The 27519-nt window shown below is 41.0% G+C and overlaps 2 protein-coding genes across 2 annotated transcripts; both read left to right on the forward strand.

Annotated features, from left to right (window-relative positions):
- Positions 1-67: 67 nt before the first annotated feature.
- On the forward strand, positions 68-9501 carry LOC139299150 (cilia- and flagella-associated protein 69-like). Its single transcript, XM_070922056.1, has 23 exons — positions 68-154; positions 1264-1323; positions 1413-1478; positions 1852-1961; positions 2045-2121; positions 2847-2945; positions 3275-3427; positions 3689-3866; positions 3982-4105; positions 4211-4259; positions 4373-4494; positions 4607-4838; positions 5259-5423; positions 5515-5630; positions 5991-6109; positions 6628-6709; positions 6824-7016; positions 7528-7665; positions 7781-7857; positions 8202-8399; positions 8557-8643; positions 8755-8838; positions 9305-9501. Exons 1-23 carry the CDS (start codon positions 68-70, stop codon positions 9464-9466), a joined length of 2778 nt encoding a protein of 925 aa, XP_070778157.1. The 3' UTR covers positions 9467-9501.
- Positions 9502-16105: 6604 nt separating this feature from the next.
- On the forward strand, positions 16106-27488 carry LOC139298576 (Na(+)/H(+) exchanger beta-like). The gene is made up of 12 exons (XM_070921232.1): positions 16106-16451; positions 20678-21138; positions 22074-22324; positions 22473-22690; positions 23077-23273; positions 23489-23578; positions 23780-23850; positions 24362-24535; positions 25519-25633; positions 25753-25851; positions 26087-26159; positions 27214-27488. The coding sequence occupies exons 1-12, from the start codon at positions 16169-16171 to the stop codon at positions 27486-27488; spliced, it is 2307 nt and encodes a 768-aa protein (XP_070777333.1). The 5' UTR covers positions 16106-16168.
- The last annotated feature ends 31 nt before the right edge of the window (positions 27489-27519 follow it).

The following is a 27519-nucleotide window of genomic DNA, read 5'->3' on the forward strand; positions in this document are numbered from 1 at the left end:
TTCAAATTAACCCACAATGTTTACCTTTGCGGCTAAAGTAAGAAGTTGAAGCAAGAAGTTCCTCGAAATGGATTCAGGCAAAGTTGTGCACAGAAGAAAACCGGACATTCCTGTAATGAGACCAGGAGCATCAGACAAGAACCAGCATCAGGAGGTAAACAGTTACTGTCTTTCCTCGGAGGGTTTACATAGATACTCAGTATCCTTCTGAGGTGTCTCCTCTGGTTCTCAGGTAATACCCACCCACTTATTTCATACTAATAATAATCCCTGATCACTGGTAATGTCTATAGAAAGTACGATAATAAAGTAATAAATACAGGTAATACACACAAACTTGACAACAACTAAATCACCAACAACGAAATATTATACTTGTTATTCATGTTTACAGACATTGTAATTGTCTAATAACAAACTAAAGTTCCTTTTTCAATTGAGAAACACAAAAGATGCTTTTAAAAATACTTTATGTAGCTAAGGCTGAATTGCTAACTGGGAAAAGTGGACAACTGCTCCAGTGGTTTGTAATAATTTGGTTAAACGCAAATGTATTTGGGAATATGCCCCAATAAAATTCAATGTCAAATGAAAAAAAGAACATAAGGTGGGTCCTGATTTATTGTTATCATGAGGCCCTGTCTTGTTGAGATTTTAATACCTTTATTATGTCAGTTTCTGCTCACATAGTGTATATTCCTTAAACATGTAGTTTATTTATTTTCTCAAATAATTAGCAATTTGTGGCAAGTTAAAACACAGGAGTATGGGTTGGTTTGGGGGTGTTATAGGCAGGATATAATTAAGATGTCATGTGTCGTCTGCTGTGTTACTTGTTATTGATATTGTTAAGACAAGACCTGTGCTATTATTATACAGTGTTGGACATGAACTATGTATTCATATCCTATGGACTATATTGACTAGGTGTCTGGAAATAAAGTGCATTGAATGCAACAAAATATTATGAAATAAGCCTTTGACAGAAAACCATTAGTTTACCTCCACCAGTGCCACGAAGATGCTTATCAAAAGGAGCCAATGACTGTAAAAACGCTTGGAGACATGCAGCTAAATATTACATGTGATGTATGCAGATTCTGATGCAGAAGATTTTGTCACATCTTCAGAAGACCCACAATAAATTCATTTAAAAAATAAATGTGACAGATTTGTGTTTCTGTCACCAAAAAAAGAGTTATGATTATAATCCCAGTAATGCCTTGACAGTAAGCTTTGACCTTAACTGTGATTTCACAACAGGTCAGTGCTAAAAGTCTTGACCTCAGTAAGGTGATTCGTCTTCTTGAAGATCCTTTGACAGTGAGTTCAACTTGAATGTCATGGGTCATTTTTCTCTGTTTTAAGTTATGTTATAATGTAATAATACTATACGTTCTGTTTTACTAAAGGCTAACTTGAAGGAGAGGCACCTCTTTGTACTGAAGAAACTACTGAAGAGAAGCCATATTGGCTTCGTATCCTTTGTTCTGGATTTAGTCTTCTGATAACGCAGACTTCTCTTTTCAAGAAGTGTCGGTCTTTTCCAAAATAAATCTCTCTCAGGTGCCACACACCGCGGCAGATTGTCAAATGTTCCTCATTACTATCCCCAGGTACTGTGATGGAAATAGATTTGCTCTCCTGCGACCTGAACACAGAGCCAAACCTCATTCCCAAGACTCTAATTTAGAGCTGCATCGCTGTACCTGTCAGCAGTTTCCCTGTTCCAAAATAATCTCAATTATCATGATGACTCTTTGCCCCATCACCTCCCCTCCCTCACTGGGATTTATCTCTGTAGAAGCAAACACTTTGCCACAATGTTAAAACTTCCTAAACTATTTCAAGCTTTTGAAGGAGCTGACAGGCATCGCCAAAATTCTCAACATCTGTGCTGAGAAAGTGAAGGAGCACCCTGAATATGTGCCCATCTTGTGTGAGGCACTTCAGATTTGCAGGTAAGAAACGTAAATATTTTAAACCTACATGGAAAAGACTGATGTTTATTCTAACATCACCATGTTGATTTGCTTCATCTCAGGCTTCCCTTCCTGAAGGAGAAAGCTTCTGATGAGCTGAACTACGCTCAGGACGTCATAGAGTTCCTCTCTCACATGGGTACACACAGCAGTTATTAAAGGGCATTTTTCATAGTTATCATGTCACATCCCCTTTGTTATTAATATCATTTACATTAAATTGCAATAGTGCAATAGACAGTTTTTAGTTGTTGTTTTTTTACCTTCTAGTAGCAACTAATTTCCCTTCTTTCAATATGATATGAAAATGAATTTGAAGACTTAAAGGATAAGGCTGGCATTATAAATATTTTTCTCACTGTCAAAAAGTCCCATGAAGAGACAGAAACAATGCATTAGTCTGTGGCCCCAAGCCCATTGGTTCCTTCTGAAGGTGTAAACCTTTAAAAACAGACAGTCACAAACATACAGTTTCATTTAGAAAAATGCTCAGTAATTTCCTAACAGCTGGGCACTGTATCTTTTGGCAAACATAACTTAAACAGGAGTAAACAGATCATTTATAGAGGACTATTTTCAGCGGCGAATAAATACACATTTAGTGAGTATTTCCTGTAGCAGGCCAAGAGATTTGTTGACGAAAAATATGTGTAAATTATCACCAGCCGTCTTCTTTAAAATAGATCATCCATGGATTTTGTGTCAAAGTCAGTCCTCCATATAGTTTTTACTTTACTTTAGTTTTTCAGTTTGATTTTTGTTTTTCGATGCTCAGAACTGATTTGGTCCTTTAAAGAAGATGCAGTTTCTTCAGACAGGAGTGACAACGACGAGTGACTTTGACAGATGCGTTTCTGTTGGCAGGATGTCTGATGAGGGTGTCAGATGCTGAAGTGAGACAGCAGATAGTTGAATCTGTGAAATCATTCTACAGCTGTGTGGCTCCTAAACAGCTGCTCGATGGTACGGACCGTCCCACCAAGCCAAAGCCTCGGACTTTCCACTCTGACAACCGATTTTCTAGACTTTCACTAAGTGAGGCTCTCTCATGGCTTCTGTGGTGGCATGCCTTCATATCTTTTGTTAATATTGTTGTTGCTGTTCCTGATTTCCTATTAACAGGCATTTGTAAACAATAATATGTTGTTTTTCTTCATTTATTCTTTCTTTCTGTTTTTGTATTTGTAATTTCCTCTCGTCTTCTCTTTAGTTTGTTTCTTGCAGTTCACACTTTACATCCAGAAGTGTATTTTAGTATTATTATTATTATTTTGATTCTGTTTTATCTGCAGGGCTCCAGCCAACCTCTCCAGGCTACAGGCTGCAGCTGCTGGAGCGCAGTGACCTGGCTCAGACGTTGCTCCTCTCCATGGCCGCTCTGGAGAACCTGTCCACCATCAAGCTGCAGCTCCTGCAGACACTTCAGATCCTCTCCAGCTCCTCTGGTCAGTAACTGATTTTATTCTGGATCTGCTGAGGTAGTGGAGGAGGGGATCTGTCAGGCATGTCAATCCAACATGGCCTCCTTCATTAGATAAAGTAGGCAGCTCTCAAGAGCATAAATCATCTCATTACCAAAGAACAATCAGACAAACAATCAAAACAGTGATTTTTAAGTGTCCTTGTGTCAATGTCAGCAGGTCAATGGGTTCTTTTTATCATCAATCACATGTTTTTAAGCACATTTCATTTTCATTTAACCGCAGATATGAACTGTGCGTTAATACTGAATGCACGAGGAGCAGAGACGATCTGTCTCCACATGAACGAACCCGACCCGTCCGGCCAGGTCCTGTTCCGCTCCTCCGAAATCCTCTGGAACCTGCTGGAGAGAGGCAGCAAGGAGGAGGTCACTGCTCAGCTCAGCAGCATGGAGTGTGTCGTGTACGTGCCTCCTGTGGGTTTAAGATGTTTTCATATGGGGCTGATGAGGAGTGCTCTCTCTCATTCTGTACTAACAGTTATTAGATGTCTTGCCATGCCTCCATTTGTATCTTAGATCTCTGAAAGAAGCGTTTCTCCATCAGCTGATGAACGGTTTCCGACATTCTGACCTCCAACTCAGAAATGATCTGCTTGTGATCACAACTTTCATCGCTGAAAATCCCAACTCTCTGCTTATTGTGAGTACAGGATAGACAGCTGTATGATTAAAAACACAGTGCAGATGATATTTCTTGTCAGATGTGTCACTACAGTTTGCTTGGCATCCTGTTTCTGATTTTCAGGAGAGTTTATTTGCCAAACAGCTCGTGGTTTTCGTCACATTTCCAGAGCGTGAGGCCACTCTTTCCTTATAAATTTTAGTTTCATTTTTACATTTGAATTATTTGTTATTTGAGTAATATATCACTTTTTATGACAACAACATTGCTTCATTTATGTTTTAGTGAAAAGTCACAACCCTTTGGTTCGCAACCTCAAGCTCAACTTCAGTAACGAAGACTTGAAAATGAAGAAGCTGCTGTTGAATCTGTTGGTTTTAATGTCAAAGGACTTAGCTGCCCTGCAGGTCAGTGGCACACTCAGTTACTTTATCTGTAATTGTTTGAATAAATGTAGCGATGAATCTAAATATGACATTTCTAACACTCTGCATGTTCCCTCCATGTTCCCCCTCTTAGCTTTATAAAGAAGAAAGAGTTATGTTGGCTCTGCTGACGCTCGTGAAGCCGCCTGCTGCCTCGTCTGAGCGCCGGTCAGGTTCCCGCCACTGGTCCTCCGTCCAGCTGGAGGAGCTCCAGCTGCAGGCGCTGGCCACTCTGGCCACCGTCGCCCCGCTCATGTTGGATGACTACATGTCCTGTCAGGGAAACGTGTGTCTACTGCTCCTGCTGGACTGGTGCGTCAGGCAAGGTGAGGATGCAGCAAAACATGGGGAGAGACAGACGAGACTAAAGATTGTCTGTCCTGTATCTGAAAGGTCGGAGATCAAACACCAACATTCATGTGTCCTGTCAGAGTGCCTTCAACTGACAGTTCAACTACTTTCATCTCTTACACTTCAACTGACACGTTTCAGCTGCTTACAGGGATTACACTCCCAACAAACACTTCAAACCCTTTCAGTGCTTCAACTTCAACTGCATGTCCCATACAACATCTCACATGCACATTAACATTTTAAGACATTGTAACTCGTGTACTGTGTTCAGTACAAGTGCACACTTAATTTAGCCATTTCTTGTTTTCAACAATGTCACAATAATTTGGGTATTGTAGCATTTTCTTTTATAAAACAAGAGTATACTTATTATCTTTCCTCCTTTCTCCCAGATGCTTACTTTGGTCAAGGTCACAGCTTCCATGGCACAGGAGGAAGAGGCAGTAAGAAGGCTCAGATGCGTCACTGTATCAGAGTGCTGAGATCTGTGACGTCTTTAGGTGAAGACGCAGTCAACCAGGACCTTTGTGATCAAGGAACCATCAACCAGCTTTTAGGTAAATTAGATTAAAACTTGAGTTCACAAAGTGCACAATATCAGCAGAAACATTTTGCTCACTTACAGACATACGTGTCGTGTTTTCTCAGGGATTTTGATGCAGATGGAAGCGAGTCCTGATGAGGAGGATGTCGTCACCCTGGAGATAAAGTCAGATATTCAGCTGATACTTTCAGCGCTGTGCGAGAGCGACATGCACAGAAAGGTAAAGCTGAGATTATGAGCCTGATAAAAGCACTTTGATTTACAGAAGTCACTAAGAAGTAGTATATCTTAAAGCCACTAGGTGACTTTTATGTGATGATAGTATCTTTCAAATTATTCGGAGGAAGTTTTTGTTTGTAGAAATACAGGAGTTTGTGCGTTCAGTGCTGTTTGTCACAGTGTCTTATTTAATATTACCACTTGTTTACAGCCAAAGAAAGAAATGTTCAAATTCATTTTCATTTTAAATACTAATAAGATTTACCTTCTAACGTTCTTTATGTTTACATTTGACAGCCAGATGGCATCTCATGCTCAGATCAGAACATAAACCTTTCAGTCATGTTTCACTGCACCACAGGAACTGTTTGGATCAGAGGGAGTTGAGATGGCCGTTCACTTCCTGAGGAAAGGCTCCAACAAGTTCTACAGCGGTCTGGGACACAACAAGCTCGTCCTCTCCACAGTGGACTGTGTGTGGTCAGTTCAGCTGAACCTCAGCACACTTTAGATAGATAGATTAACTGATGTAATTCATGTAAACATACCAACAAATGCCACATTTACGCTTGTCATACCTAAAATAAATGTACATCTGGCCACGTCAGTGTGTCCTCTGTAGCCAAAACCATACTGATGTCTGGATTCTTTTCAGGAACTGGGACACAGGCCTTGTGTCTTTGTTTTACTCACACAAAGATGCAATTCATTTAAGAGGGGAATGAATGTTGTTGATTATTTTATCTAAAATAACCAAACTAAACTGTCCCCTCATGTCCTCACTCTAACATTACAGAACCTCTTAATCTCAATATCATTGTAGTTAACATCATATCCTTCATCCTTATGTTATAAAGCTTTCTGAAAATCTCAAGACACATGAAGTGGCAAACTGTAAATATAGTAAAATTAGTTTGTTGGAGAATTTGGTCGACAAATAGGAAGGAAAGCGCTCACTGATTTTCCACAGTTGAGAAAGTGTGTGTGCGTCCCATCAGGTCCTGTATTGTGGGCTGCTACACCACAGAAGATTACTTTTTGGCTAAAGAGGGGGCGTGTCTTCTGCTGGACTTACTCAGCGTAAGTAGCTGATTGATTCCCAGAAGCTTAACTGAAGTTACTGTTGCTGTCAGACAGATGTCCCCTAAATGTAAAGTACTGATCTGAACCTGTTTGGGCATCTCTCTCTAACAGTCGAGCCCCAGATGTGTACACTTGAGCATCCTCGCCACTCTGCTGGAGTTATGTGACAACCCGAACACTCTGTCTCACATCCTGAGCTGGAGGGACGACGGAGGTCAGACGGCTCCCGCACTCCTGCTGCAGCTGTGGAGGGAGGAGGAGGAGGAGCTGGGAGTCAGCCGAAACCAACACGGAGGGATCGCAGGTCAGTCAAATGACACGACTGTGAGGGATTTACTTTTCCTGCGAGTAAGTACATCAACATACATTTACTTTTAAATATGGCTGTCACTTGTATCTAGACCGACCTGTTGGTTGGTCGTCGTCAGCAGATCAAGTGAAGATAGACAGTCAGATCTGAACATGAGCAGCAGGTGTGACTGGGAGGAAACGTCAGTCCTTAACTAACATGTTTCAACTCGTTCTCTGAATTAGAGAGTCATACTTTTCACACTGTAGAAAGTGCAGGACAAGGTGTCAAATACTGTCGATTAGGGACCCGACACACACCAACCACAGGATCTGCTGACAGGTAAAACAAAGCTGAGCTGGTGGTTTCCTTTAGAGCAGGCTTGTTTTAAGAAAGAGTTCAGACCAAAGAGGTTTTGGTCCAGAAACATCGCGTCATCGCTGATTAATCCTGTTTGATTGAGGTTCATGAAGTTTTTTTTACACAATATATCTCATATTTCTACATTTTTCCTTCTTATTTTCAGACCCCCAGAGGCCCATCCTCAGTGTTTACCAGCAGGGGGACACCCAGCTGTCATTTCCTGCTAACATGCCGAGTGCAGCTGTGCTGGAGATATCAGAGAACCTGCGGTCAAAGATTTACTCCATATTCCGCAAACTCGGTAAAGCAGTTATTGAAGAATTAGACTGGATGCAGTAAATAAGTTTTAATTTAATTTGCAAAAAGCAGACTTTTAAAACTCTGCTGTGAAACATTAATAGTTGTGTCTTTTGCAGGTTTTCAAGACCTTCCTGGATTGTCAACAAAACATTATGTGACATTGAGCATCGTCAGGCGATATCTGGACTTCAAGGTAGAACTGCTGTTTATTAAGCAAAGAAAATGCCAGTGCTGGATGTGACATTAGTTGTGACTGCAACAATTTTCATCAGGATTGTGTAATTTTTAGAATAATTTGAAAGATGTTGAAATCATGTTAAATTGTCCACATACGAGCTTTAATTTGTGTTAAAATAGAGATCTTGTCAGTGCTGCATCCCACAGTAGAGCCAAATATGGGACTAGAGTGTTCCTGGTTGTGTGTCATCAACATATCTCGTTCATACATGTTAAAGTTGCAAGCAAAGACTTGTTTTTCCGATGACACAGAAACTCATTAACACTGTAAACATCGAGGTGTCTGTCGTGGCGCTGCAGGTCAGTGAGGTGTGGGAAGAGATCAGCAGGGAGCTGAGTCTGGAAGGCATGAGGCCGATCACGCCTGATGAGGAGGCTCTGAGGACTATCTGTAAGACTGCAGAGGACACCGCAAGGAGGGTCGCAGAGGAACAAGACAGCATCCTGGAGCGACAGGAGAAGGAGGACATCAGCGAGGAGGACCTCATGTACACAGAGGTGCAGAGAGTTTAATCCAGCGACCACAAAGAGAAGACAACTAAAAACTGGTTTCTAGTTTAGTCTCTGGGACTTGACCTAATCCACGTAGACACAGCGGACATCTTGCTTTCATAATTTTCCTTCTGACTGTTTTTCTGCTGTCTTTGTTTTGCAGATGAAGTCTCGTTGGAAGCAACAGGAGCTCGCAGCCAAGTCATGGGACAGTTACGTTTCCAAGACTTCAAACTATGAGATCCTGAAGGTTTTTATCTTTAACATTCGCAGATGTAACCTCAAGTCATCGTTGCATAACTATGTTTTTCATTTTAGTGGCAACAACTGCGACATTTTCCCTGCTTTTGTTTTTGAACAGGAAGTAAAAGCACAGAGGGAGAAGTACATTGAATCGTCCAGACCGAAACCAAAGCACAAAGATGCTGTAGTTCATCCCACAGAGGTCTCTCACTAACACTTTATATTATAGAGTATTATACTGCTCACTGTCAGTCATTTGGCTGTAGGAGATAAAACCTGCAGTATGTTACAACAACAGAAGCATCTATTATAGAGGTAACATGCAGTAAACTACTGCTTAGTCATTAGATATTAAGGCTTGAAAATTAGGGATTCATCTTTTAATAAAATGTCTTGCAGTGTAATTTGGGGGAAATTGTTGCGTTTGGTTCAGAAATGAGCCTAAAACGGTTTTGAAAGGCAGAAATCTCAACACCTGGGGACGTAATCATTGAGGAAGTATTTATTGCCAATGTGGTTATTTATGTGTGGTTACTTTTTCACTTTAAATGCTCGTACAGCTGAAAGATAAAGTGCTCCTACTGAGTCTCTGACATTGAGCTGTGCAGAACAATGAGGAGGCCGGCTCACTGATGCTCACACATGCGGTGTTTTGCCGTGTGTTTCAGCATTTCATCGGGCAGGTCCTGTCTGTAGAGAGCACAGGTGCTCGGCCTGCAGGAGTGAAAGTGACGCTGGCCAGAGCTCCCATCGAGGCTGCGGGTCAGGACGAAGGGGGACCCACAACGCAGGACCCAGAATACTTCAGCACCGTATCTGTGAAAGACTGATGTCTGCAGAGGTTCTGGTTTAATTCAAGACTAAATACAACAGACCAGACTTTTACATGTTTATCATGAACAGTTGTTTATGTCTAATAGCCAATTAATTCTCAGTGTCGATGGAGATTGGAGTGTTTTAGTTGGCAGCAAATGCAGACATGAGGTCACTTGATGTGCACAATCAGCACCTTGTAGTCTGGTCCACCTCCAGTCCCCTCACACAGACACACACACACACACAGTGCAGTAAACTGACTGGTCTTTGTGGCCTCACATGTCTTATGTCAGCATGTCTGATGCAGAGTATTTCATGTAATATTAACAAAAAATAAAGAAGCAACGTGCACATGACATGGAAGTGTTTTTCAGATGGAAAATGTAGAAAAGTAATTAAAGGATTTGATTTGTAAACGTTTTGTCCGCAACATTCAGATCATTAAACCTATAATTACTTAATGTTTAGATATGTTTCTATGCATGAACCACCCAACACGCTTCCTTTATGTAACCAGCGGAGCAACATGAACAGTGAGACCCTGAACAATCAATGTGGCATCATGGAAACTGAGGCCTTATGTAACATCACAATAACAACCACTGAATTACTTTTAACATAAACAAATATCAAGTCTAATTATGTTGAGTAAAATGTTCATGTCAAAGGCAGCTGTGGCACCTGAAAGGTCCATTTAGGACAGATGTTTTTTAAGAAGTCTTTTCTCTTTAGTGTTTTTGGGGTTACATAAGTCGCTGCAGCGCATTAACACACATGTTCCTTCACGCGTGCAACATGCTGCACAGAGCCGCTTCTTCTTCTTCCCTCTTCGCTCTCACCCGTCTTTACTGGCTGGATGGAAATCAGCTCTGACAGGCCGGATCTTTGTGTGTTGAGCCGGACCGAGCCCGTCAGACTGGGACGTCCACGCTGCACAAAGGAGCGGGGGACACACAGGAGCCTCTTCAGTACAACAGGCTGCCACTGTTTGTTCAGGCTGCCGAGGGGCTTCACATGCTGCCTGTCTGTCTGCGGGTGCTGAGCTGCTGCACCCGTCCATGAAGGTGAGGGTGAGCGTGGGTGCTGCTTTTGGATCCCTGCTGGGTGCTCATCAACTCCCCGAGGACCCCGTAACTTCAAACTGTGAGACGGACTTTGTTTTACCTAAAGACTGGGGGTGTTTTAGAAACTGCTGACAACACAACTTTAAAGTAACGATTGGTGTTATATTGACACTTTAAAGACATTTCAATCAAATGAATTAAAATCATTTTAAGATTTTAAAGCACAGATTTCTAATTTTGCGGCTTTGTTGTGTTTCAGAATTGCGTTTCAAATCACTAATGTGGCTTCTGTCTGTACAAACAGGTGATAAACATTAATATAAATGAAACGCAGAGGGAGTGCGGAGTTCAGGGGTGGAGAGGCTGCTTGAATATTCTGAAGTACTGAGGAGAATATTACTTTTAAAAGAAGAAGTGAGATGACTAAATAAAGAATATATAAGCATATGTCGTAATTTTTGCTTTTCTAAAAGTAAATTACAAAACTTTTCTTTGAATTCTAGAAAGTTCTCTTTGATGTGGCTCAATTATCTCCAGATTATCTGCAGATAAACTAGACGGCGAAATGTCCAAAATACACAGTTATTACATCCTCTGACAAACGGGGTCAGGGTTTTTTAAAGACAAGTTATTTCAGTTCAAAGTCTCAAGAAAAAATATGTCTGTAACAGAAAAGTTTGTATATTTTGTCTGACTTTACTCAGCAACATACTATATCCATATCCATATTATATCTAATACTTCCTACATTGTAAACAGTGTTTCCTCCCCTGCAGGACGATTGTTGGCTCATCTGAGAAGCTCCAGCAGCAGAAATGATCATCAGACTGGGACGACTGACTCCAGGATACTTCCGTCTCCTCCAGGTCAGACGCAAACACTCAAAAACAAAAGTATTTTTTCTGTCTTTACGTTTTATTTGACTCGTCTCCACAGCTGGAACATTTCCCCCCCAAATTTATATTACTCTATATATTATATATATATATTATATAACTCATTCTAATCAAAAGAGCACAAATAAATGAATCCACTGGATCAGTTTTAGGTGTTAATACTTATTTTCATACATTTCTAATAGAAGTGCTTTAAATTGAGGGAAGACGGCGATGAAGAAGAAGTACATTAATATTTTACAGAGAGCTGATGCAGCTCATCTCAGGAGGTTATGTTATATAACCTGTTGCAGCTTGTGTTGCACGCAAGAGGCTGCATGGAAGAGAAATGTTATGAATACGGTGGGGAGGAGGGCGTCCACCTGCACTGCTGTCTGCCACAGTGTCTTTTCTGATACTACCACCGGGGGGCGCCAAAGTCTGAAATCTTAAATTCTAGTGGCTTTAAAAGCTTTCTGAAAGATCGTGAAAGCCGTAGAAACATCACGATCTAATACTTTTCTTGTTGCCGGAGCTCATGTGGGCCCAGTTTTTGCACTGAACTGAATTAAACAGTTAAAACCAGAAACATACTTAACATGTTTATACAAGGACAGAACTGAACTGAACTAAATTCAACTTAAGCAAAGTGATTTGTAATTTCCGCCTCCACTGAGTTTGTGGCTCTGTGACTAATAAAGTCTTTACTCGCTGACTTTAAGTTGACATTTACTGGTCAATTTAAAGCCACTAAGTGTAGAATTTGAACATGTCCAACTTTGCCCCCCCCCCCCCCCCCCAATAACAGTATGAACAGGACCAAGAAGCTACAGCCATGCTAGCTGCTCTGTGAGCCCGTACTTAGGCACGGCTGTGCTTTGAGCTAAACAATGCTAACATGCTGATGTTGAGCAAGTGTGTTTACTATGTTCACCATTTTAGTTCGGCACGTTAGCATGCTAATATTGCTAATTAGCACAAAGTCCAGCTGAGGCTGACAGTCAAAAACCAAAGTCTTGGGTAAGTTAAAAGCTTGACCTGATGATGTCGCTAATTGGAAAGTCACCACAGTTATTACAATGAATCCTGAGAGGAACATAAATATCTGTCTGCAGTTGTTGACATGTTTCAGTCTGGACCAATGTGAACAAAAGACAACTCCATGCAAACACCCCCACAATCCCCCACCCCTGGATCTGAACTAGAGACACTGAGAATGAAGAGCTGAATTTTAACTGTCACATTTTTCCACAAACAAAAAGCCCTCAAAAGACTTTGAAAGCCGCCACAATCACATAGAGATTATACACATTAGACACACGTCTGTCTTCCCTCATCTTTCTGTCCGTCCTGTCTGCAGAGGCAGGTCTCAGGTGAGGTCCGGATGCAGCCACAGAGCAGCCTCATCGATCCCATCGCCATGACGATGGCCACAGTGGGGATGGGAGTGTCCCTGTACAGCGCCAGGCAGATGGCGGACAGGGTCCATCTCAAACACCCAGACGCCTGAGATCTGCGGGCGGTTTGCGTGGCAGATTGTTTGTTTGAGTACGTCGGAGAAGGTTTGTGACGGAGGCGGTCGAGAGAGTTTAATGTGTTTGTGTTTGCTTGAAGGAAAATCAAAGTGTCCCGGGGGGGAAATGTGAGTCATTGTTCTGTCCCAGCAGGAAGATTTGTCATGTGTTTAAACTGTTTACACTTTCTTTGCGATCACAACATTTAGAAGCAAACACAAGTGTACTTTGACTACTCTGCACGTTTTTAATGCTGCTCATCTGTCGACAAGGAGCTCAGCAGTACAGTTTGAGCTGCAGCCTTTATTATTACCAGTGCAACAAAACACACACACACAAAAAACATGTTTAATAAAAATAACCTCAGAAAACCTAAAAAACAATAATCATGTAGGAAATTCTCTCAGCATACAAGCGTGTTGTATTTATTGATATTAGTCACAAACTCGCACTTTTCCTTCAAAATATTTCAGTTCAGTCATTAGTATGTTGTTCTTTAGCGTCTCAATGTTTTCAATTTAGCCTGAAAACCCTAAATCACACCTTTGAGTATGTATTATTTATGAAGCAGCGGCTGTAAGAAAAGCTGTTTTCATCTTCAGTTTGCTAAATTAAAATGTCATGTTTGTACTAATTTAAAATGCCACAAAAAACTTTGTGTTGTAATAAATTTGGTAAACTGATGTGATTCTCAATAAATACAGGCACAGTTTGTGTGTGCAGACTTTTATACACTGATGTTTTTTGTAACATTAAAGCAGCTCCGGGGCTCTCGGGCTTCATCCATGTGGAAAAGTTTTGTGGGAAACAGAAGTTGTCGGGCGACTGCACAGTCTGTATGGAGCCACTCATGTGGATGAAACTCAGACACGACGAGTGATTTTACTCTCGACATAAATGAGATGCTGAGATGAAAGTCAGCGTGTTCTTGAACATCAAACACGTGCATTTTCAGATGCGACTGAAGACCATATTCTGCTATTTAACACGAGTTTGTCTACACTTGTAGGCTTTTATTGATGCTTTTCCTCTGAGAAACAGCAGCTTGGGCTCTTTGACAGCGCTGGTACCATAACTATAATAATGCAAACTGTTTAGCAGGATTTAATAACCTCCCAAATGTGCATGGTAACAATGAACTACAATTTATTATGAACATTAGAGTTACTCAAAGATAAAACATGAAACTTCTAGCTGCACTAATCAATATGTTTATACTAACATGGGAATAAATGACTGTATTTAATGTATAACATGCTCCCCTCAGCTCTACAGAGCCTTTTAGCTTCTTTCAGCTCATTGCTTTGGTTTTACGGCAACTTTACAGTTCTGGTTCACTCTCACTAAAGGTGTTGATATGTCAGTGTTGTGTGAACCAGTTTGGTCTGCTGCCCTCAAGAGGCCAAAAAATCTATTAATGCAAGTTTAAACGACACCAGCTGTGTCATTCTCAGGAAAAAACAAACAAACTGCAAAACAATACTGACTGTTTGTTGGTCTTGTTACATATTTTAACACTTCACATATCTGTCAAAATCCAACAACCTTTAGATTTATGTTTCCAGCAGCCTCCGTTGGCCGGACAGCAGCCAGTCTGACGCTGTGGGAACCAAACATGGTTGTTGGTTTTACTAATTCTTCTCTGCTGGGGGCTGACAGAGACGGAGGGGACGTGTGAGCTGTGAATCATTTGTTTATTCTGAACTAAAACTGGACGCTCAAGTTCAGATGTCAGAGTGACAGTAGGGCGACAGCGTAGTTATCTCAAAACTTTCCAGTGAGAAGCCAATAACTCTGTCTCTGGATTCATGGAAAGAAGCCCCTGGATTAAATGAACATAATCCAAACCTTGATTCCTTATTTAGGAAAGGTTTGAGAGTCTGCTCCCATTAAAAAAATCAAATGATCCATGACTGAAGAGCCGACCGACTCCTTATCCTGGTTCCTCTATAAACTGTATTTCTGCTCTGAGAAACCTTCAGTACTTCAGGTTCCCCTTTCTTTCTTCTCTTATTTATATATAAATATTGTGTTTCATATGTGCTGCTGTAACTGAATTTTGATCTTGAGCTGGTGACCCGATGCTTTCTTTTCTTTCTCAGCTGTGACTATTTGTAAAAGTAAATAAACTACAATGAAAAAATCTAATCTTAAGTACAATTTTGAAGTACTTTCCATTTTTTGCTACTTTATACTTCTACTTCACCACATTTTGGAGGCAATTATTGTACTTTTTACTCAACTACATGTATTTGACAGCTTTAGTTACTCTACAGATGATCTATCTATCTATCTATCTATCCACCTTCACCAGCTGCATCAATAAAGTGATGAATGATTAGAATCCACTTTTACTTAGAGAGTATTTTTACACCGTAGTATAGCTGCTTTTACTTGAGTAGAATTTTTGAGTACTTCTTCCATCATTGCATCATCGGATCATCATCATCATAAAAGTAGTACTTTAATGTTGTAACTGGCCGAGGTGAAAGGTAAACCTTTGGGTACTTTAATCTTTAACAATGCATCATTATTATGAACTGATCATTTGACGTAGAAACGTATTTAACTGTAAAATATATTATAATAGAATATTTCCCTCTGAAATGTTGTGAAGTAGAAATATGAAGTAGCATAAAATGGAAATACTCAAGTAGAAGTAACTCAAAAAGTACAGAACTTGAGTAAATGTGCTTTGTGACTGTCCACCACTGATCGGCTTCCTGTTGTGTGTGTGTGTGTGTGTGTGTGTGTGTGTGTGGTGGGGGGGGGGGGGGGGGGGGGTCGCTGCGGTCCTCCTCTCCAGCAGATGTCACTTTCACTCCGGCTGAACTTCGGATGAGCTGCGTGTTGAAGCGGAGAGAAAAAGAGTTCGGACACAGAGTGAGAGATTTCTGTCTGATGGATGTCGCTGCTTCACGCAACTTCTCAGAGTTCATCTGAGGAGAAAACAACAGGTTGGGATGAAACACGGCGACAACCCATCAGGCTTTAACTCATCTGAGCAGGCGAGTGAGAGGCGGGAACTTTAACGCCACCACGCAGCGATGACAGCCGCCTGTTTGTCTGCAGCATAAACCAGCGTTTGTTCGTCTTTACCGCTATGCGTAATTTTAAGATTCATGGGGAGTTCGTGCGTAAAAGTGCGCGCTTGTCTCTGGCGCACCACCCTCGCCTCCCGTACTGTCCTTATCTTCATCTTCATCGGATGTAGAGCTGAGCAGCAGCAGCAGCAGCAGTTCAGCAGTTCAAACCGTCTGAAAATGGCTGTGCTCCGTCCCTCCAGGAGGAGCTCCAGTCTGGCGGGGTTAATGTGCGTGTTGTTGCTCGTGTTCGTCTCCGCTGCCTCCGCGAGTCGTGATGTCGTTTCGGGAAACAACGAGACGGGGAGAAATCCAGCCGGAGCGACCGAGAAGGACTCCCATCAGCACACTAACTCCAGTGCTCACAAGAAGGCTTTCCCCGTCCTCTCCTTCAACTACGACCACGTCAGGAAGCCCTTCGAGATCTCTCTGTGGATCCTCCTGGCCCTGCTCATGAAACTTGGTGAGTGACCCATGACTCGCATCACAGAAGGAGTTCCTGCTGCTAAAGTGATCAAGACTCCCACCTCAGCGCCCCTGAGGTGCCGGGTTGTAATGAATTAAAGGGTGCGGAGTATCCAGACTGAAGGGAAGCTGTGTTTCCTGTGTTTTTCCTGTTGGTTTACAGTGTTCAGATTTGCTTCTGAAAGTTTGTGAAATGGTTTATTTGTATATCAGAATGTCATGCAGTTCACTAGAAAAGAGAAGAAGAGCAACACAAATGAATACCTAACCCTGACAGCAGTGATGAAGATATAAATACTCGATGACTGAAGATGTGAAGCTAAATATAGAAACTACCAACTGCTGAGGTACCATTGACCAACTGGAAAAGCATCAAACACCATCTCACGTTGGATTAGAAGACACTGGGATTTATCAAACATCACATATAACGTGCATCTTCTGGTAACACGTGCACACAACCAAAAGGATAAAAAAACATCAGTTACAACTAAGACTTTCTTACAGTAACTGGTTCATTTAAATGTTCCACGTGCAAACAGTAAACTCAAGTCGTTGTGCGTCATCCACATTCACAAAATCAAAAAATACACAGTTGTGAAACGATGTGAGCGCGTCTTTTGACCGAGAGCCGATAACTGCAACAATAGAAGCTGCAACAGTCAGATTCAGTTAAAATACAAACACAATCAGGAGGATTGTTCATTCCTGTCCTCCTCACACATGTACAGAAGGAAAGGAATGTCTCAATGTGTAATGCAATCTGGCAGAGTTATTCCTGGAGTGAGGACCATACATTTCATCCTCCACCGGCCTGAGTACCAGAGTAATCTTTGATGCAGATCCAGTCTTTCCAAAACCACATCTTTCCCGTCTCCTTCTGATTTACATAAAGTTATACATGCTTGTATTTTTTCCGGCCTGGACTCCTTTAACTTACTTTAGGCTGGCATCAGTTGGAATGTTTATTATTATAATATTATTATAAAAACCAAAAGCTGCTTCACCAACTTTAGATTTAATTAGTGGAACGGCCAAAGGGCCAGATGATAATCTAATTGTGGATAAACTGGTCAGAGAGATACTCTGGACAAACACCGTGTAGAGATTTAAAGACTAAAAGTCAAACTGTTATAATTTGTTATTTCTTAATAGAAGTCTGGTTGCAGCATTTTGTAATAGCCTTAAGAAGCACACAGTCATTTCAGGCCGATCAGTGATTTTGCAATAGTCCACATTACAACAGATAAATGCTCTTTGTTTACTCTGGATATATTTCTAAGATGAAATAAAGGCAGTTTTTGACTGGTCTCCCTCAGAGGATTAAAGACGGTTATGAAAACTCTCAGCAAAGTGCCAAAAACCCCAAATGTTCAGTTAGTGATGAGTCTAATTATGAATTTCAGTCTCCTTCTGTTCTCAGGGCTCATGTTTTCTAGCTTCACAGCTGCTGAAAGATTGGATATTAATTCTGCAGGCTGTGTTAATAGTGTTTCCACAGACTGCTTCAGTTATTTTCCACAAACTTATTTCAGGACCTGATGGTGTGAGCGTCTGTCTGTCTGCTTGTCTGTCTGTCTGCAGTCGAAGCGCAGGGTTTGAAAGCAGTTGTTCAGACTAATTAGAGGGATTGAAAGTATCTCTCTGGAGATTTATAATATTTCAACCTTTAGCTCTGACACAACTACACTCCTCATCTTGAGAGGCTAAACTCTCTATTTTTACAATGATCCCACCCAACCAAATAATCCTTTGACCAGCACACCAACCAAACTCTGTACAATTTTCAGAGCATTTAAGAAAATCACAAAATATCATTATAATCATATTTTATAAAGTACATTTACTTATAAAGTTCAAGTATATTTTCTGTAGTTTTTATCACTATATTATCTCTTTTATTGTCATTGTTTGTTTAATTTCTTGCTTTTAAAGCATTTAGTCAAAGAAAATATTAGTGTCAGCCACGAGAAACACAACATGAATACAATGTGTGTGATTTGAAGAATAGAAACTAAAATAGATATACATTTATTTGTATCTTAATTACTATTATAGTTCTCTTTTCCTTCTTTTCTGCTGCCTGTAAAACACTTTAAAACAGAATTTGTATGAATTGTTGCCAGACAGATAAACTTGAACTTAAACTAGTTTTAGAAAATAATGAAATAAATAAAAAATGAGTCCGACACATGAAATCTTACAGAGGAGTCCTCATTACAGTGAGAGTTATTACTTCCACAGGAGAGTTAAAGTATAAATAATGAAGCATTTTGTCATGTTTAATGTCTGAACCCCGGGCAGAGGAATCTCTCCTGCGGTTTGTCGTTGGCTGAGTGAGCAGAACGAAGCTCTCTGGCATCTTATCTGTTTCGTCCAGCTGTTGTCTCCGAGGGCCGGTCCGACTTCCTGTCCTAATGCACTGCTCGATAACAAAGATCCCAGTGTGCAGAGTCGGAGAGGAGAGGAGGGGCTGAGGACGGCCGCACACAAGACCACTGACGGCAGAAAACGTCGCAGAAAACGTTTGTTACAGCAGCCCGGACCCCACGTCACGTGACCGAGAGGCTGAATGTCAAGCTGAGAGAGAGATGACATTAACACACAGGCCACATATGAAACTAACAGAGCAGCTTATGTTCAGCGTCAGGCTTACTGCCATGTTTACGTTCATATTCATCCTAACTTTTACATCATTTATTTGACCCTTAGATACGCAGGTTATCAAGTGGCTCAAAAAAAAAAAATCAAAATCAATTTTTGGGAGAAATATGCACTGTTGTCATAACTTAGCTCAAAATAATTATTTAAGCATTATTTAAAGCAGCTATAATCAATCAACAATGGGGTCAAATGGGGTCAAAAGGGGTCGTTTGTACTGATGAAGCTACAGAGAATTATCGCCTGAATCTGCAGCTCTGCTCGGCTTTACGGAGCTTTATAGTGACTTTCAGCTCGTTGTTTAGCTGTCAGGCTCAACTTTCCTGTTTTGTTTCACTCTCACTGTTGTCAGCGCAGTGAATATTGAACACAAACGCAACTCCAAATGAATGCTAATGTTGCTCTGTAACTGCTGGATGTGTAAATCAGCAGCAGTTTGCTAACATATTAACTTATAAGGTGATGATATGTCAGTGTTGTGTTCGCAGCTTGTTTCTACTGCCCCCAAGTGGCCAAAAAATAAGTTATCGCAGGTTTAAAGTTTGTAATTTTTTGTAATTTTCATCATCAAATTAAAAAACTTGCAATTGTTTGTCTAAGTTATGCCACTTAGCTATTTATGCTAACAGTTCATCCACAAGTACAGTAATTTTAGCTGGGAAGCTAATGTCAGCTAGCTATAAAGTCATCTTATTTGATTATAATAACAGAAACTCATTCAAACAATTGTAATCAAAGTGTAAATGTTTCTGAGATAAAGAATGGGATTTGTCAAGCGACCAGTTAGTTTTTGGTTTGTGACCAATTTTCTGATAAATGACTGAAAAATCAGTTTATTTTAATCAGTTCGTTTCAGTATATCTGATCGGGAAGAGTTCCCAGTTAAACACAGATTAAATACATCAAAACTCGTCACTCTGTTCACCTGCAGCTGCTGCAGCAGCATGTTTGATATTTCATGAGGACGCTGCAGTAAAGTACAGATGACTGCTGCTGCTCTAATGCACACAGTGATGCATCAGTAAGTGTAGACTCTGTACGATGTGATGTTGTTGTCCTTTTGCTTATACCACAACTTGACCTATAAAACAAGTTAACATGCATTTATTTTATATTAGTATTGTATGTGAGTATTAAGTAATTATTTAATTGTGTAAAAAACAGTCCAAAAGATGTTCAATTTAAAATGATTCAAAACAAAGAAAAGCAGTAATTTGTGAAGCTGGAACCAGATAATGTTCGGCACTTGTGTCTCCAGTATTCATTAACATGTAAAATTACCAAACATTTAACATATTTATGTTATAAAATAGGCGAAAAAATAATAGGAAATAGGAACAAAACTAAAACAGATTATTCATCATGACCAGCGACATGTTATACAGTCCTTCGTCCGTCTGTAGACGTCCAAGATGATGACTCTAATCCAACTTAAGAGCCTGTTTGAGTTGAAATAAATGTGTTAAATAAGTATTATTCTGAAGTTTGTGAGTGAATGATTTTGTCTTTGTCCAAACGTTTGATAAATTTAAGTTGAAATCTTTGAACCTCGTCTCTCCGCAGGTTTCCACATTATTCCCACGGTGTCGAACGTCGTCCCAGAGAGTTGTCTGCTGATCGTCGTTGGTCTGCTGGTGGGCGGCATCATCAAAGCCATCGGAGAGGAAGCCCCCGTCCTCGACTCCAAGCTCTTCTTCCTCTACCTGCTGCCTCCCATCATCCTCGATGCCGGCTACTTCCTGCCCATCCGGGCCTTCACCGAGAACATGGGCACCATCCTGGTGTTCGCGGTGGTGGGGACTCTGTGGAACGTCTTCTTCATCGGCGGGATGATGTACGGCGTGTGTCGGATCGAAGGAGCCAAGCTGGCCAGCGTGGACCTGCTGTCCTGCCTGCTGTTCGGCTCCATCATCTCGGCCGTGGACCCCGTGGCCGTCCTGGCCGTGTTCGAGGAGATCCACATCAACGAGCTGCTGCACATCCTGGTGTTCGGGGAGTCGCTCCTCAACGACGCCGTCACTGTGGTGAGTGAAGGGAAGGCTGGAGGTGCAGTCACTCAGTACCTTTAGTCAAGTATTTGTACTTAAGTTATTTAGTATTTCCATTTTATTTTTTTCAGAGGGAAATATTGTTTACAAGCTGATGTATCAATACACCCTTTACGGCATAATGAGTACTTTTACTCTTCATACTTACATTTTCTGATGATACTTCTGTACTTTTTAAGTCAAATTCTGAATGCGAGACTTTCCACATTGTGATATTGCTAGTTTTACTTGAGTAAATGATCCAAATACTTGCTATATTTCAGAGGGAAATATTATTCCACTACATTTATCTTACAGCTGGAGTTTCTGGTTACATTTTGAATTTAGATTTTACATAAAAAAGACAAAAATAGTGTGTCTGGTTGGAACAACTTGTCACTTTCAAATGTCTGGCACCTTTTCAGATGTTCGCGGCCAAAAGAGGTCAAATTATCCAACATTTCAACCCCAAAAAAAACCCTTCAGATTTATCTTGTGGCCCTTTGGAGGGGGTCACACCGGCCCGGTCAATTTATCAGCCTTTAGCTCACATAAAGACAAATGTTTGATTATAGGAAAATAACCAATTTGGAGCCTTTTTCCAGACAGGAAAGCTTAATTAGAATTAGCTGAAACTAATGCAGTCTAATGCAACAGTCTTGCAATAAATCAATGAAGGTTGTAATGTAGAGCGATGCTGATTAAACTGGTAATTTTGGAGGATGTAGTTTGTACATGTTCCAGGTTTCTTCCGTTCAAGTTCATGAGACTAAATGTTAAAAAATCTCTAAAAGAAAATCCTGGATGTGCATCTTGATCCAGATTTTTGAGATATCCTGTTAATAAACAAAACCTCCTTCACCAAGATGACAGTTGACTGAATAAAACACAAAACAGTAAAAGACCCGGGGAATGTGTTTCTCTCTCGTCAGGTTCTGTATCACCTGTTCAAGGAGTTTTCCCACGCAGGGACTGTGACGGTGGTGGACGCCGTCCTCGGTGTGGTCTGTTTCTTTGTGGTTTCACTGGGAGGCGTCATGGTGGGAGCCATCTACGGCCTCCTGGGTGCCTTTACCTCCCGCTTCACCTCGCACACCCGAGTCATCGAGCCCCTGTTTGTTTTCCTCTACAGCTACATGGCTTACCTCTCTGCGGAGGTCTTCCACCTGTCGGGGATCATGTCGTGAGTCTTAAAGTCCTAATGTGACAGATTCTTCTTCTTCTTCAGTATAAATACAGTTTTCATTCTTTTTTAACGTGCCAAACCTCACTCTGCGTTCATAATAAATAAGTTCATAATTCTCCCCTTGTTTCCTTCTTGTCCCGAACAGGTTAATAGCATGTGGCGTGATGATGCGGCCGTACGTGGAGGCCAACATCTCCCACAAGTCGTACACCACCATCAAATACTTCCTGAAGATGTGGAGCAGCGTGAGCGAGACGCTCATCTTCATCTTCCTCGGTGTTTCCACGGTGGCCGGTCCTCACGCCTGGAACTGGACCTTCGTCATTTGCACAGTGATCCTCTGTCTGGTGTCAAGAGTGCTCGGTCAGTGCAACCAAACAGCAACTGAGGCTCATGGGTATTGGAGTATTTAGAGCCATCCACCGCACCAAACGAACAGAAAAAACATGATTTGTCAGAAACAGAGTTGAAATGATTGAAACTGATGGCCAATACATAAAACTATAGTACCGTTAAAGTATCGTTAAGTATTTTAAGTTGAGGAACATTAAAACTTACAAATGGGAATTTTAAGTGGTTAAAAAACACTTTTCAACTCCTATTAAAGTTTTTGTCTGGAGCTCCCTAGATTATATAAAACAGATCATGAATAATAAGATATTATTACTATTCATTTGTAGTTCTTGGTCTCCTCCTCCTCCTCCTCTTCTTCATAAACTCTATTATGTTGTTTTTTCTGTGTGTTTCAGGAGTCATTGGCCTCACGCTCATCATCAATAAATTCCGCATTGTGAAGTTGACCAAGAAGGACCAGTTCATCGTGGCCTACGGTGGCCTGCGAGGGGCCATAGCCTTCTCACTGGGGTTCCTGCTGACCAACAACGAGATGAAGAACATGTTCCTCACTGCCATCATCACCGTCATCTTCTTCACTGTCTTTGTGCAGGTGAGAAACGTCGAGTACTTCATATGACAGACATTTACATTTCTGTGGTTTATTTGCATAAAATTACATACGAAAAGAAAGAAAGTGTGGAAATAACATGTTATGAAGTTTAAATCTAAAATCGTACGCAGCCATCGCTGCAATCCAAGTCTACATTATTTGTAAATGAAGTTATACAGTCGACACTGTGTCCTCACTCCTGTTTCTGTCTTCAGGGAATGACAATCAGGCCTCTGGTGGAGCTTCTGGCAGTGAAGAAGAAGAAGGAGAGCAAAGGATCCATTAATGAGGAGATTCACACACAGGTGAGATCAATAATAAGTAGTTTCACAATTTTAATTGAGTTTTTACAGCAAAACAGTAGAGGAACTTACAGAGGAGTTACAGACAACTTGTGTTGATTTTAGACATTTCAAATCACATTTAAAACTCAATTGTTCATCATTAAGATCCTCTATAACATTAAGATCCTCTATAACAGCATGTAAAACTCATTCTGTCGTCAGTTCCTGGATCATCTCCTCACAGGAATTGAAGACATATGTGGTCATTATGGGCATCATCACTGGAAAGACAAGTATGTTTTTTTTTCTTAAAATGTCTTCTATCTTCCACCTTGTTCAGTCTTTTATGAGGGAGGTCACGATTATGGTTTTAATTAATTCTTTTTTTGAGGAGGGAATAAGCTTCTGCTGCTGCTGCTGCTGCAAAGGGTTGTTGCTTCAGAGTGACAGGAAGTTGTTGTGATTAAGAACCCAGTGTCTCTACTTACATGAACCCCAGTAAGATTGAAATCTCTGTTCCCTCTTCTGATGTTATATTTGAATTTAGTAGCAGTAATAGTGGAGGGTCCAGGGCCAAAACACTTCAGGTCCCTGTAGTGGTACTTCCACTGCGGTCGTGGTGTTTGGGGGTGGGATGCTAAATAGCTTTTAACACTATTTTAAACGTTTGTTCGGGGCCCCTGCATGAAGATGGGTGGGACTGAGACACAGTATAAATGTCCAGAGACGCCTTAGAGAATAACATTTTTTTTAAAAAAAAGCTCCTCTAATGAAATGAAATGCTTTTCTTCTGCTGGACTTCAGGCTGAACCGCTTCAACAAGGCCTACGTGAAGAGGTGGCTGATCGCAGGCGACCGCTCCACCGAGCCTCAGCTCATCTCCTTCTACAACAAGATGGAGATGAAACAGGCCATGATGCTGGTGGAGAGCGGGAGCGCCGCCAAGCTGCCCACCATTGTGTCGTCCGTCTCCATGCAGTAAGTATTGTCCTGGTCGTGATCTATCAAAGAAATAGTCCCAATGAAAAGTGTTGACAGTTGGATGGATTACTCAGAGTAACCGGAAAGATTCGTTGTGTAAAATCTCACTGTATTTCTCTGTTTATGAAGCATATTTCAAACACAGAGGCAACTAATTCAAAGTGCTTCACAATACAGACAAAGAAAAGCGTTAGAATAGAATAGAATAAAAACAGTTTGATAAATTAAATGACGTACATAAAATGAAACGACAGAGACAAAGTTGTAAGTTGCCCCATAAGTGCAGTCAAGAAACCAATCAATCGAAAACACGGGAGAACAGCGTCTCCTTCAGTGTGATGATAGTGTCAAGAAATATGGTCGTAGTCTTCTGTGTCTTTTCATAAATCAAAGTCGCTGTGATTTATAAGTATCCAGGACCTGCTGTCCACGACTTTCAGCAGAAGAACATTGGAAACAAGCAGCGAAGCGTCTGTACTGCGGGAAAACAGGAAGCAGGAATACGTAACAAAATACACTTTTATTGTTTATGGTGCCAAAATATTGTAATTGTTGTCCCAAAATAAGGCAAAGGATGTAAAGTTTTAAAAGTCTGAAATCTTACCTCAGGAAGTAAAGCTGTCATGGGATCGATCACTTGTTAACATCCAAAAAAACATAATGAGACGAATAAAAAAACACTGCAGGAGCAAAAAACAACATGCAGATTCTGCTTCTATAATATAGATCAGTGGTTCCCGACCTCGAGGTCGGACCTGCCAAAAACATTTAAGCTGCACAAAACTATGTTTATTTTTTCATCATTTCTCCTTGATGGGTTTACATCTGATGGCATCACAATAAGGTTGTAAACCACCCTTATAGATCAACCCCTGCAGAAATATCTAATGCTCATTTTGTGCTTTCAGTTCTATTAAGATTATTACTTTTTAATGGAGTTAGTTTTAAATAGCGGTGATATGTTATGTGTGTCTCTGTAGGAACATTCAGCCAAGAGGGCCGGTCAGACGACGGGCGATCCCGAGCATCTCGAAAAGTCGCGAGGAAGAGATCCGAAAGATTCTGCGAGGTCACCTGCAGAAGACCAGACAGAGGGTCAGTAACACGCCGCAGGCTGCAGCAGTCAGTGTGGTGAAGCCTGTGGATGTGACGAGCAGGCAGGTTTTGATATTAAGCTAATAAATGTGCTGCTGACGCTGTGGTGTTTCCCTCAGCTTCGTTCCTACAGCAGACACGACCTGATGATCGACCCGTTTGAGGACAACGTGAGTGAAGTTCGCTTCAGGAGGCAGAGGGTGGAGATGGAGAGGAGGGTGAGTTCAACCGTGTCTGAAAGTGTAAAAGCTACAGAAGATCTCTATTTCTGAAATTAGAGGCCTTATTTACAGATGTAGTTCTTTGGTTTATTCTTTGAACCTTATTTTTGGTTGCTTGTAATGACCAGTTTGTATTCATTCATTTTATTTAAACAAAGAAGTGTATGATCATTGGTTGTGATCTTCTTAATGTCTGATGTGACGTCCTTTCTGACAAACTTTTCATTCACAGATGAGTCACTACCTCACGGTTCCTGCAAACCGCCAGGAAACACCGCCAGTGAGAAAAGTCTGCTTTGAATCAGGTGAGTCAAACATACAGAATCTATCTGATCGTATGATAAAAGGTGTTGAGGTGATATGTGCCTTTTCACACCGTTTGCATTTTCTGTCTTGAATTCAACATGTTTCTGGGTAAAAACAGGATGTTGCTGCTGAACATATCTCTGGAGAGGATAATTAGAAAGTGTAAATAAGAAGAGTCATAGTAGTATTTTACAACTCATTTGAAGGATGAACTAAACCAAGATAATACAAATACATTTTTTCATCGTTGAATACCCAAACATGCTCTGATGAAGGCCACTCGGCCGAAACGTTGGCGTGTTTTGTTGACGTGGCCAAAATAAAATTGGTGAAATTGAGTTTAGTCAACTTTGTCCTGAAGATTTGCGTGTGTGCTTCCTTTTACCTTTGGGCATTCAACGTTGGAAACAAAACACTGGGGAGGCTCATCCTTTCAAAGATCTAACAAATACATTTTTATTTGTATTTATTATAATTTGACACTTAAGTTGATAAGCAGCAAAACAGTGTCGCCATTACATAGTTTGTCCACCGGAGAGCGCTGTCAGTACACATCTTTGTCATCATTTACAAAAACTAATTTAAGGGATCTTAGATCACAAAAAGATATCAGCCAGTAGATTTTAACTTTCAATCAATATTCAGCGGTGGAAGTAAAAATAGCAATACTACACTGTTAAAATACTCTCATATACTTCACTCATCATACACAGTGGCCTATTTCAGAGTAATGTATATTATGTTATTGGATTATAATCATAGATAGATTAATGTGTTCATCACTTTAATGTTGCAGCTGGTAAAGGTGAGGCTAATCTTAACTTCAGTACTGCTGGGGAGCTTAACCTCTAATAATATATTTATTTTGTATTAATAATCAGAATTTGTAAAGTAACTAATAACTAAAGCTATCAAATAAATGTAGTGATGTAGAAGAATAAAGTAGCGTCGAATGGAAACAACCCTCCCTGAAGCCCAAACTGCTTGTTAATGGTTTCACAGCTGCGTGTAGAAAATGTTTAAACGTGTCGCTGCTCTGTGTCTGTATCCCAGAACATCAGGTTTACACTTACGATGACGGCGAGAGCCCCCGAGGCCAGACGGCTCAGCCGCAGCCCGGCCTTCCTGATGCCGTCAGCCTGTTGAACGAATCACCCCAGAGGACCAATCAGAGCGCCGCACAGAGAGCCAGAGGTGACGCTCAGCTGGGGGCGAAAGTGCCAGACGAGCAGGAGGAGCAGGACCAGCTGAAGCTATCGCGCTGCCTTAGTGACCCTGGTCCCAACAAGGACGAGGGAGGGGAAGGGGGCGGCTCCTTCCTCTCATGATAAAGCTCATATTTACTCCTCGTGTCATCTG

This window comes from Enoplosus armatus, chromosome 16 (genome assembly GCF_043641665.1).
Source record: "Enoplosus armatus isolate fEnoArm2 chromosome 16, fEnoArm2.hap1, whole genome shotgun sequence".
Classification (NCBI taxonomy): domain Eukaryota; kingdom Metazoa; phylum Chordata; class Actinopteri; order Centrarchiformes; family Enoplosidae; genus Enoplosus; species Enoplosus armatus.